This window comes from Gadus morhua, chromosome 1 (assembly GCF_902167405.1).
Source record: "Gadus morhua chromosome 1, gadMor3.0, whole genome shotgun sequence".
Taxonomy (NCBI): Eukaryota; Metazoa; Chordata; class Actinopteri; order Gadiformes; family Gadidae; genus Gadus; species Gadus morhua.
In genome coordinates, this window is record NC_044048.1 from 20,999,481 (window position 1) to 21,012,436 (window position 12,956).

Here is a 12,956-nt window from a genome sequence, read left to right on the forward strand (position 1 = left end):
TGGTGTTAGTTTCTACAGCTAATCTACATTCTGCTCTACAGTTTGTTTGAAGCTTCTCCAATTGTGATCACAGGCATTTTAAATAATTCCAAAAAATGTATTTGTATCGGTTTTGATACCATACTTTCATTGTCCCTCGATGACACAAAGCGGCTAGTATTCCAGACGACTTTAAAATAAAGTTTATTAAGGGTAGGAGAGGAGCCTGATTTAATGTGTGATATGTGTGAAGGGTAGGGAACTAACAGATGAAGGGGACCACTGTGTTGTCTTTGAAATGTGGGTGAAAAAGGGAAGGAAGCTGACAAAATACAGAAGTAAATAACAGCCCTACTCACACCACCACATGGCTTTGTCTCCTTTATGGCAAAGATTGGTGTTGTAGTCTGAGGGAACTGAGCCTCAGCCAGATACTTGTCGAGTGAGTTCGATAAGCCAAACAGGTTTCTGACGCACAGGAGACGGTACTCTTTACACCCCACTTAAGTGTTTCAAACGTTCCAGATCCAACAAGATACAGGTGAGATATCACTTGTTCTCTCTCTGTTAATTTTGATTTAATTATCATCGTTAATTTAGCAGAACGTTTATCCAAGACTTACAGGTGAGGCTGATTCTTACACATTCTTCAGAACAACCTCACCCACTTTATAGAAGGTGATTCACAAACCAGTAGCTACTATTTAATAACTATCTATTTAAATGATTATTATTGAAGTATTATTCAATGAACATTTTACATTGCATCAAGCACCGGTGAGTCCCTCTAATAGCTGTCGCTTTGGTTGTGATGACGACCAAGAGAAAAGCCCAGCTTTACTTTCAACAAGACATCCTACCACACTAACACCAAACAAAGCCGGCAATGGAGGCAACTGGCCAGCGAAGAGCCATTTTGGAGCGAACCTAGCCAGCCTTGATCCAGTTGTTCTGGGATAACAGGTTGGGATAACATGTACCACCCCGTCGGGAGTAAAAAACGCCCTGAAACCAATTGGCATTGCTTTAAAACACTAAGCACAAGGAAATCTCAAACCAGAGGTCGGCTAATAGATTTCGAACTGGCGTGTCTGCTGTATACCTGAGGGCACCTAAACCCCTAAACCTCCTGCTCCTTAACTCATCGGGAGCGGCTCTGGATGAAAGCGTCAGCTAAATGACTAAATTGTGAACCATGACTAGTGACAGTTAAACTAATATATACTTATGCCAACACAGGGTCGATGGATTGCAGCGTGCTCCAGATGCATCCCTCATGCCCAGGGGGGGTGAAGGGTGAAGCACAGGGGTGGAACCCCAGATGTTCTGACCACACTCTGGTGTTCCTGTGTGAGTTCCGACCGTCGCCAGGCTCCCCTCCAGCCGCCGACGTCGACCATGCCGCAGGGACTCAGTCCAGTCCAGTGTTTGGGCGGTTCGGCCCGGAGTTTGTGGAAGTTACAGTCCCTGCCCAGTGTAGCATTCAGCAGCTGAGGCTCAGACTCTGTTTGAAGGTAGGGAATGGAAGGGGGAACAACTTGTTGATATGGGTCGTGGGCTGGAGGTGGCGGTGATCCGAGAGGTGGTGGTCAGTGTTGGGAAGGTTACTTTTAAAATGTATCCAGTTACATAATACAGAATACATGCTCAAAAATGTAATATGTAACGTGTTCCGTTTCATCACTCATTCTGAGTATTGTATTCTGAATACTTTGATTTCTTCCATATTGAATTGCATTTTATTAGTGTAGGAATGCGGCATCAAATTCTGCTTACTAAACAGGCCTTTTCTGGTGTGTTCTTCTTCGGTGTTAGGCCCAAGTCTCCCTGAAAGTTAACTATTTTATATTAGTGGAGCAGATTAGTAAAAAAAATCGTTCACTTTGGTATGCAAGCATGAAATTTAGCACAGATACTCTCTAAGGGCCACTATTTTGGCTTAATTATTAATTAAATTATAGTTGTATTACTTTTTTTTAATTTGCTGAAGTGGAACAAAGACTATAAGTGTATGTGTGTGTGAATATGTTCATGAGAAATATATTTGCTATTACATCTAAAAAGAAAATCACGGAGCTAAGTGCATAGGTGTTGCCCAGTGACGGACTGGGATTAAAAAACGGCCCTGGCATTTTCACCCACCAGCGGCCCACATGGGGACGCGCACGCACGCGCGTGCCCGCAACACACAGATATAACTTCACATGCACGGAAATAACACGCACTTTTGCAGCCCCATTGGGGATGAACTCTCTCACTTGAATATGCATAAAGACTGACTGTCCTCACTGTTCCTCACTGTCCTCCTGTCTTACTCCCTGCCCCTGGTCTGTTTGCTCAGTGTCTTGAACATTAGTGCTAGCGCTGGTGCTACTAGCTGAAGCTGCACTTGGCGGCTTAAAAAACAAATCGGTCAGTTTCGCGCATTTTTCAGACAACAGTCATTTCCTTGATTTCGCTCTCTTTTTCTCCGCTGCTCCCTTCTTTCGCTTAATTCCTCGATTCATAGTTCATACTCATAGTAACCTCAGCAGACTCTGGTATCTTCCAACTTTCAACATCCAACAACCCCCTATACGCAGACGCGGTCTGATTCGGTTTTGAAATTCCCAGAAGTCATTGCTTCATATAACTTTTTTCATAAAACCAATAATACAATTAAAAATACAGGGAGATTTGTTGCATTTAAATTTCAAACAATGCACTTTATAAACATCTGCTTGAATAAGGCTACAAAATAATGTAGACCAATGTAAATATTAAGGGCAACCATGACTGTTGTATATAGACACTCATATCTGGTATAAATACTGATTCGTTTCCTATTAAAAAACATGAATAGGGATTTAGAGACAAATGGCTAAATTTAAGCTTTGAACATTATATGCTTGATAGTGGGCCAAGAGATAATGTGGGGCCGCGGAAGCGGCCGCACGAACCCGACAAGCATGCCGTGATTGGCCGGCCCAAACGGCCCACGAGAAGCCGCGGCCCCTCTGGCATCTGCCTGAATGCAGACCGTCCAGTCCGTCACTGATCACTTTTAAGGATTTTAAAAACTGATTCTTATTCTTTTTTTGGAATGAAAGGGAGAAAAGGGGACAGAGTTGCCTGCGGAAGCGATGTCTGAGATGCAGAGACAGCTTCACGCTACCAGTGTCTGTCTCGTACGGGGTGGAATGAGAGCTCGTGAAGGCACTATTGCGTAAGTACGCCTGCGTGCTTGCGCAATAGCGTACTGCCCGAGATTGCAGTATCGCTGTCAAATCTGTCCCTGGGAAAAGTAATGCGCCGAGATTTGACAGTGGTGAGGTGCTAGTGGGGTGGAGGCAGTGGGGAAGTGGTGATGATGGCGTTGGGGTGCAGATGACAATGGGCATGAAGTAGTTGATGATGATGTATGCACATCGTGTTCATACATCAACCAACATATACATCATACGTACCTCATGACAGAGGTTAAGGGGACGAATACGTCATCAAGGGGGATGACGGTTTCGGATGGTAATGATGTACGCATGTGGTGATATTGATGATATAGATGGTTCGCTGTGAGGGGGGGGGGGGGGGGGGGGGGGCTGAGATGCTACCTACTAATTTCCTTGGATTAATTTCTGTCTGCAGGCGCAAGAGCAGAGCTGCCACCCTAACCTCCTGGGCCTCCTGGACCCCGAGCAGTACCTCCTGCTGTACGCCCGTGGGCAGGAGTGGTACGAGATGTACGACGACTGCCAGGTTCTCCGGACCCTGGACGTCCCCTGGAGCCGCCAAGCCGACGGGCGCCTGGCGGCGACGATCGCAGTGACGCCCGTGGCGGCGGCCGACGATGGCGAACGGCAGCGGCAGCAGGCCCTCCTGGCCACCCTGATTGGCCACGACCTGGACCGGGAGGCGACCAATCGGCTCGGAGAGCTCATGGTCACCCGGAGGAAGCTGGCGTCTCCACGGCGACAAGAGCTGAAGTTGCGCGACAACGTGGTTTATGCCACAGAGCCCTGGACCACGACCGCCCCGCTGCCAAGAGACCTGCAGCCCCACGGGGACAGGAGCCTGAAGATCACACTGCACTATCTGCAGAAGCTCAGCTTCAGCATGGAGGTGAATCCCTCCATCACACCCCAGCTTCTCCTGGAGCTTTGTAACAAGGTGACGGCCGACCAGGGCTTGGAGTGCAGGCCCTCAGACAGCCTGGTTCTAAAGGTGACCGGCCGGGAGGAGTTCTTATCAGGAGACTTCCGACTCCTGGATTTCCTTTGGGTCAGGAAGTGCCTGAAGAGCAGCCGAGACCTGCACCTGTCGGTCCTCTCTGTGACCCAGCTCCCGCAGGAGGCTGTGCTGCTGGCTGACTGGCCCCTGGTGGACAGCTTCACGGGCCAGTCCAGCTCCCACGACGACCTCCGCCTGGAGGGAAAGGACTTGGATGACATATTCATGATCTCCTTGTGGGACTGCGACAGGAAGTTCAGGTTCAAACTCACTGGCATTGACATCCCAAAGCTTCCGGCCAAAGCCCCTCCGTCCGTCTACGTAGAGGCCTCCATCATTTACGGCAACAAGGTCCTCCTGTCCGTTGCCTCGACGACGAAGTCCTTTGCAGACGAAGTGCTGTGGAACGAGTGGTTGGAGTTCAGTGTCCTGCTCAGTGATCTGCCTCGCGGTGCTAAGCTGGGGCTGACCGTGAATGCCTGTAGTAACGAAACCGCCTCAGACCACCCGCAGAAGGGCAAGGGCGGGACGCTGTTCTTCGTCAACCTCCTCCTCATCGACCACAGGTCTTTCACCTCTCTCTGTGATAACTATACTTATATGAAATCCGCTCCTCATTAACTGCATTGTAAAGGAGGAAGCAGACGTGTGTTCTTCTACAAGTAGCATTAAGGCACAACCTGAAAGTCACGAATCAACATCTCAGTCGGTTATTTCTTCCTTGTGGGTCTAGCTTTTGTCGGGTTATTGGTGCAGGGAGTTAAGTCCCAACTTCCCCGTGTGAAATTTAGTTTTATTTGTATCCGTCGATTTGTAGCTCATCATAGTTTGACTGTTGCTCTTATTGTCAGGATTCCAATGTGATCTCTGCTCCCAGGTCACTCCTGAGCCAGGGACCGTACAACCTCCACATGTGGCCCTACCTCGGCCAGGAGGGGGAGGTGGTCACCTACCAGGCGGACCGCCTCTCCTCCGCCACCAACCCGGACGTCACCCACTGCATGGCCATCAGCCTGCTGCTGGACCGCTACAGCTTCCCCGTGGTGCTCCCCAACGGTGCCACATCCCCTGAGTCTCGCTGGCCCCCGGCTGAAGCCAGACCACCCCCGGCGTCCCCTCTGTGTGGGACAGTATCCCCTGTATTCAGGCCTGGGTCTGCAGGCCTGGAGAGGGTCCAGACCTCTGAAGAAATCACTCCCTCTGGATCTCCGGTGTCTTTGGAATCCAGAACAGGAGAACCAACGATTTCCGGGGACTTTCCGGACAATTTCCTTCCTCGGCTGCCGGTCTCTCCCGAGACCCCGCCAGACGCGGAAGAGATTAATAGGACGTCCCATCTCCATAGGTCTACCGCCTCTCTTTCCTCTTTCTGTCCATCCTCGACCTCTGACGCTGCCTCACGCATAACTACTACGACTGCTCCTGGTTGTACTATTTATACTGCTCCAGTTTCTACTAGTTCTACTGCTCCAGTTTCTACTAGTTCTACTACTCCTGGTTCTACTAGTTCCCCTGCTTCTTCCCAACACTCGGTCAGAACTCCTCAGAGCCCCACGGCGGATTTGCCAGGTGTCGCCGCTAACGCCCCGACTGCTTCGATTGGTTCAGACAAAGCCCACCTCAAGAGGTTCGGGAAGGAGCAGAGTGTTCACTATACGGCCAACCTGCCGACCTTCCTGCGCAGCGTCGATTGGCTGAAGAGGAACGTGGTGGAGGATGTCCATTGGCTGCTGGAGCACTTGGAACCCGAGGAGCTGGACCTATCGGTGGCTCTGGAGCTGTTGAGTTTTGACTCCATCGACGAGAGCGTGAGACGGCTCGTTGTGCAGAGGTTGGAGAGCCTGTCCAACGATGAAGTACTCATGTATCTGCTGCAGCTAGTGCAAGTATGTATTTAACTACCAAGGGGTGGAAGGACCGTCTAGTGGGGGGAGGCTGCCACAATGTCCACAGCCAACCTATAGGCATCTTGGAGCAAGATGAGTTGAGCTTTGCCTGCTAGTAACCTCTATCTGCTCAGAATAAACAGTAGTCATAATGTCATGTTACACTTAAAAACTGAAAGATCATCAGCAGTGGCGGCGCCAGAAATAATTTGTTGCAGTTGCTTAACAGTTGCTGCATGAATTCAAGAGGTTGCTGTTCAAAAAAAAAAAAACCTTGATCAAAACACCTGAAATTGGCAGAGGCACGGCCGGGAAGACATTTTCGGCACGGGTTGGGGTGGTTGCGGTCCCGTACGAGGCAAGTTTACAGTACAGTAACAACACAGACTAATCGCACCACTGTGATTGAGTGTGATCGTATCATTTGACAGTTCAACGTGCGCTATCTTTCTCCCTCTCCCTCACACACGCACAGACATAAAGACGTAAAGACATAGAACAATATGGAGGAAGATCTTTAAGAAGGCCAACATGAAAATAGCCCAGCGGCATGTACACATTCACTGCTAGTCCAGGTGGCACTGCGGCCACACGACATATAACAAACAACATAGTTCTCTCAATCAACAGCCCGTCAGCAGTCCCCCAACTACAAGGTTAGCTGTCTTGTCAATAGTGGTGAATTGCACATCTCAGACCTACCGTCGCCACGGTACATTCCAAAGCATTCACATTAGTTGCGCGATACGTCTCAAATGTAGGCCTATGTGGAACATTAATACAATAGTTGCTATTATTGTTGATACTATTATACTTCATAATACTTCTATTAAGGGCGGATCATACCAGGCTACGATAAACCCATCCTTTGGCAAGAGCCAAACCTAGAATCTAGTTCTACTTCAAAACAAAATCACATGGGCCCCAAGTCAATATGCTGCGACGGGCAAACTTAATAAACAAACGGCCTACCTTAAATCGATGTCTTGATCACAGGACGTCTTGCAATATTCCACTTTAATCCATACGGTTTAACACACCAACATTGCTAGCAAGCATGTGCTAGTCCAGTCACGGCCCTGAAATGTTGACGCTACTCACTGATTATGCACTTAATCTGGTGATTCATAAAACAGGAATGGTCGGTATGGTGACGGGTAGGCCTACCGCATTCGGCCATAGGTTTAGTTGAACTTATTTAATACAATTTTAAAATAAACAATTGAAATAAACAATTTTTTATTTCAAATATGTTGTTTGAGTTTGACAAAAAATCAGGGGTTGCTCTGGGGTTTCTGAGTAATTGCTTGGAGTTGCTATAGCAACGGCAAGCAACCGTTTGGCGCCGCCCCTGATCATCAGTACTTCTTGAGATAACTATAAAGAGGTTTTATTTGTGTCAAAGGGCCGCTTATTTTACCATCAGGTATGATCTTGATAAGAGTGTCCACCCAGATCTATGAATCTGCCTAGGTGTTGATGCAGTCCCCTAGCTAGGCGGGTAGGCTGATCCATCGTCTGATCCGTTTTGCAATGGTTTGTGACGGCTAATAAACATCAAACATGGTGGTAAAACAACAGCCCTTTATTAGCTCTTGACGTAAGGTTCTCCTACAGACCCTGAAGGTGGAACCGTACCACGACAGTTTCCTGGCCTGCTTCCTTCTCCAGAGAGCCCTCCGGGTGAGTACTGGAGGTTCTAGTACCGCATTGCTGTACCTGTACTAACAGGTTCATGACACTTCATGAGGCCCAAACAGAACGGTTTTCGATTGGGATCACTGGTCGCTGAAGAGCATCGCCTCCTTTCCCTCACCACAGAGCAAGAGGATCGGACACTTCTTCTTCTGGTACATGCGCAGCGAGGTGGCTGCCTGCCCCTACTTCCGCCAGCGGATGGCACTGGTGCTGGAAGCCTACCTGCTGGGCTGTGGACAGGCCATGCTGGACGGCTTCTCCCTGCAGGTGCAGGCAGCCCAGGCCCTGCAGCAGGTGGCCCTGCAGGTCAAGGAGATGTTCCCCGACAAGACGGACCTGCCCCCCACCGGTAGGCCGGCACTCGCCCGTGTTGAACTATGGACCAGACCACGCATGTTATCATCCGTGTTGTTGATCCTCTTCATCCGGTCCGTGTTCAGCTGCTTTGCAGGTCCAGGGGCTCCTGGAGAGGAGCGACCTGCCCAAGGAGTTCCTGGTGCCCTTTGACCCCCGGGTCAAAGCAGGAGCCATCCTGGTAATGTGTGGCGACATTAGATGTCTTTCAATCAGTCTTTTGCGCATACATTTTAATATTTATATCTCCTCCCCCCCCCTGCACCCCCCAGCTCTGAAACTCAAAATGTATCTCACCTCCCCTCTCCTCTCCTCCCCAAACTCCCCTCCCCTCGCCTCCCCCACTTCCCCTCCTCAGCTGAAGAGCTGCAAGGTGATGGCGTCCAAGAAGAAGCCCCTGTGGCTGGAGTTCCAGCCCATGCCATCCCCCTCCCCCACCCCCCCGCTGGGCATCCTCTTCAAGGAGGGAGACGACCTCCGCCAGGACATGCTGGTCCTCCAGGTCTCGTCTCTTCGGATAACAAACAAATCAGAAACCTGTATCAACAGCCCTGAAGCAGATGGCCCCTCCAACGAACTCGATTCTAGAGCGGCGTTTGTTCAGTGTATCCGTGAGCTACATGTGTAATGAGACCTTGGTGTGTTTCTGGCTGCTGACGACCCAGACGCTGGTGGTGATGGACTCCATCTGGCAGGAGAAGTCCCTGGACCTGAACCTGGTGCCTTACGGCTGCATCGCCACCGGCCACAACATAGGTACCCACAAGGCCATTCCCTCACACACTCAAACCGGTTGGTGTCCGATGCTAGGGGGTTGGTTTCTGCTAATAATGCAGAGCTCTTTCACTCCATCAGCGCTGAACGGTTCAGCCCTGCTCTGTTTAGACTTGGACGAGGTGTGTCCGTTTGGTTCATAGCAGGTGGTTGGTCCGGACTCATTTAGTTGGGCAGGCCCAGGAACGGTAACGGACGTGTGCGTTGCAGGGATGATCGAGATCGTGAGGAAGGCCGTCACCATCGCGGCCGTGCAGCGCAGCGAGGGAGGCACGCACGGCGCATTCAAGAACGACGCCATTTTCAACTGGCTCCGCGGCAAATGTCCGCTGCAGGAGATCGTAAGTCAGCGAACACGCTTTGGTTAATCCGTTTAGAGATAAGACATAATGTGACCTGTCCTCACAACTCAAAGGACCTTTCTCTGTGGAGGGTTTGGATGGTTTTCAATTCAGCAACGGAAAGGTTTGAGATGTGTTGGTTTTAGACTGAAACTCAAACATCGTTCAGACTGACATGAGTCTGAGGCTGATGCTACTGGGTGACTGGGAGGAGGTAGGCTGAACCTACTGGGAGACTGAGAGGATGTTGGCTTAGAGAGTGAGAGTATAATGAACAGTAACAACAGCGGGCACACACACATAAGGGCACACACACAGACATATAACATTGGGGCACACACACACACACACACACACACACAGACACGCACACACACACACACACACACACACACACACACACACACACACACACACACACACACACACACACACACACACACACACACTCAGGCAATTAACGCCTCTCTGAAAACCTCCTCTCTGAACACCTCCTCTCTGAACACCTCTGTCTGCTCCAGCACTTCAGGGCCATGGACATGTTTGTGACGTCGTGTGCTGGTTACTGCGTGGCGACCTACGTCCTGGGGATAGGAGACCGCCACAACGACAACATCATGATCACCAACCAGGGTACAGATCCCAGGGTAGAGGGTAGAGACCCCAGGGTAAGGAGTAGAGCCCCCAGGATGGAGACCCCAGGGTAGAGGGTAGAGACCCCAGGGTAGAGGGTAGAGACCCCAGGGTAAGGAGTAGAGCCCCCAGGATGGAGACCCCAGGGTAGAGGGTAGAGACCCCAGGGTAAGGAGTAGAGCCCCCAGGATGGAGACCCCAGGGTAGAGGGTAGAGACCCCAGGGTAGAGGGTAGAGACCCCAGGGTAGAGGGTAGAGACCCCAGGGTAAGGAGTAGAGCCCCCAGGGTAAGGAGTAGAGCCCCCAGGGTGGAGACCCAAGGGTAGAGGGTAGACACCCCAGGGTTGACACCCCAGGGTTGACACCCCAGGGTGGAGACCTCAGGGTAGACACCCCAGGGCAGAGGGTAGAGGGTAGCTACCTCAGGGTAAAGGGTAACAGCCAATATTGGGACTGTTGTATTTTGTCTGTGTGTGTGTGTGTGTGTGTGTGTGTGTGTGTGTGTGTGTGTGTGTGTGTGTGTGTATCTGTGTGTGTATCAATATTTACACACACAATATCAATATGTAAAGACACGCAATAATAAGGTATGATTAAAGAAAAAATAAACTAAAAATATAACCGTATTTTTATTTCGATTATTTGATCTACAATAATAACCATAACACATAACACACAATCATTTCCTGGTTAAAACATTTTCCGGTTTCATAGGTAACCTGTTCCACATCGACTTCGGTCACATCCTGGGAAACAGGAAGTCCTTCCTGGGCGTGAGGAGGGAGCGGGTGCCCTTCGTCCTCACGCCGGACTTCCTGTATGTCATTGGCGGGGTGAAAGGTCGCGACAGCCTCTGCATCCAGCGGTTCAAGGTGAGACTGCGCCCCCTGATCACCATGACGATGTCCGCCTGTATCTGCTCTTTGGGATAGCTATGTGTACATGATGTTACTCATGCATGCACATTCTATCAATTTACGTACATCTCTGATTAACATTCTTGGTCTCTATGGCCTTACTATGCTTTGTGCTTCTTTTTCTTTTTCTTAAACCCGTGTAGCCAGGAGGGGAAATTAATTCTGCCCGTCACTTCGGCTTGAAAAGGAAATTGAAAAACACACCTTTTGTAACATAATTATAGCAAATTATATTATCATCATCATCATTAGCATTGTTTAACGCAAGGCCAATGGATTCTGGTTTCTGGCGTAGCAGCCATCCTTCTCAAGGAATATTCTATCTATTCTAGGGAATTAGCGATAAGATTTTAGGAGACATGCATGCATTAACAAGGCTATTTCAGTGAGAGAATACATGATCAAAGCATTAGCGTTAGGCTGTCAGTCTGTCTGTGTGTGTGTCTGTGTGCATTTGCAGCGTGTGCCTCAGCGCTTAGCTTCCCCTACTCAGTATGCTATTCTTTTGCTTTTGCATATTCTTTACATACAATGCATATATTTGGCTCTTGACTGCCGGCTCTGCTTTGTTTGCTGCAGGACATCTGTACGGAGGCCTACCTGTCTCTGCACTCCCAGTCCCGCCTGCTGGTCACGCTCTTCTCCCTGATGCTGCTGACGGGCATCCCCGAGCTCAGCGCAGCAGAGGACATGCGCTACCTCCGGGAGGCGCTGCAGCAGGAGCGCAGCGAGGAGCACGCACGCGACCACTTCCTGCAGCAGATCGCCACCTGTGAGAACCTGGGCTGGACTGTGCAGGCCAACTGGTGGATCCACATGCTGGTCGGCATCAAGTAGAGAGCATCTGGTAGCCCAACTAGACATCTAGTAGCCCAACTAGACATCTAGTAGCCCAACTAGAAATCTAGTAGCCAAACTAGACATATAGTAGCCCAACTAAACATCTAGTAGCCCAACTAAACATCTAGTAGCCCAACTGGACATATAGTAGCCCATGTTGACATCTAGTAGCCAAACTAATGCTGCTATCCATTTGGATGTACGAAGTGGTAAAGTCGCAAATCTCCCAGCTTTCTTGCGGCATTTCACTGAGGCACGCCCCCTTTCGGTCGTAGTATCTCGTCGCTTTCAAAGTAGAGCGAGCAGATCTGTACAACTAGCAAAGAAGATGGCTGCGCCCATAGTCAATGGGGGTTGAGCTGTATTTTCTTTGTATTTGTACCACGTTGGTGGTTGTAATGTCGATTTGAAATCCTCTTACACACTGGATTTCCTTGCTGCTTTAATCCGGTCACCAATTTATGCATTGCACTGTCTTGCTTTGCGTGCAATTCAATGTAAAGTTGTGTTTTCAAGCTGGTTTGCTAAAGAGGCTATGTTGCTAATGATGCTACTTAGCCCGCTACTACCCCTCGTGGCTCGACTAGTTTTCTTCTCAAACTCGTCGGACACAAATGGCAAACTGGAAGGCTGGAGCAAGGGAAATACGTCACGTTCTCACTGAAGCTGGTCGTTCGTACCAGCCTACCATCCAAATGGATAGCAGCATAAGCATCTAGTAGACCAACTAGATATCTAGTAGCCCATTTAAGCATCTAGTAGCCCAAATAGACATCTATTAGCCCAACTAGACATCTAGTAGCCCAACTAGACATCTAGTAGCCCATGTTGACATCTAGTAGCCAAACTAAATATCTAGTAGCCCAACTAGATATCTAGTAGCCCATGTTGACATCTAGTAGCCAAACTAAGCATCTAGTAGACCAACTAGATATCTAGTAGCCAAACTAAGCATCTAGTAGCCCAACGAGACATCTAGTAGCCCAACGAGACATCTAGTAGCCCAACGAGACATCTAGTAGCCAAACTAGACATCTAGTAGCCCAACGAGACATCTAGTAGCCCAACTAAACATCTAGTAGCCCATGTTGACATCTAGTAGCCTAACTAAATATCATGTAGTTGTCCATTCAGACATCTAGTGGACTATCGAAGCGATCTAGCAGCCAATCATCTACCAAACTGTCTTTGTTGTACATGTGAAATCTACGTTAGAATAGAAATGTGTTAATAATGTATAATATTAAACTTTTTAAGTGCCTGACAATAGTGAGTGTCTACGTTTATAGCCTGCAATGCTCCAGGTCCTTGTTTAGTTCACGCCTGTT

The 12,956-nt window shown here is 49.2% G+C and overlaps 1 protein-coding gene across 2 annotated transcripts; it reads left to right on the forward strand.

Moving 5' to 3' along the window:
• Positions 1-341: 341 nt before the first annotated feature.
• Positions 342-12,895, forward strand: si:rp71-17i16.5 (phosphatidylinositol 4,5-bisphosphate 3-kinase catalytic subunit gamma isoform). 2 transcript variants are annotated; one of them, XM_030365922.1, is made up of 13 exons: positions 342-520; positions 1,219-1,493; positions 3,604-4,751; positions 5,063-6,071; positions 7,689-7,754; positions 7,893-8,118; positions 8,210-8,304; positions 8,482-8,625; positions 8,789-8,879; positions 9,108-9,238; positions 9,760-9,871; positions 10,586-10,743; positions 11,368-12,895. In XM_030365922.1, exons 2-13 carry the CDS (start codon positions 1,224-1,226, stop codon positions 11,623-11,625), a joined length of 3,708 nt encoding a protein of 1,235 aa, XP_030221782.1. In that variant the 5' UTR covers positions 342-520; positions 1,219-1,223; the 3' UTR covers positions 11,626-12,895. The 2 variants fall into 2 exon arrangements, 1 of the variants encoding a protein (XP_030221782.1); XR_003977934.1 differs by lacking the exon at positions 9,760-9,871 and having other exon boundaries at positions 11,368-11,502.
• Positions 12,896-12,956: the final 61 nt, after the last annotated feature.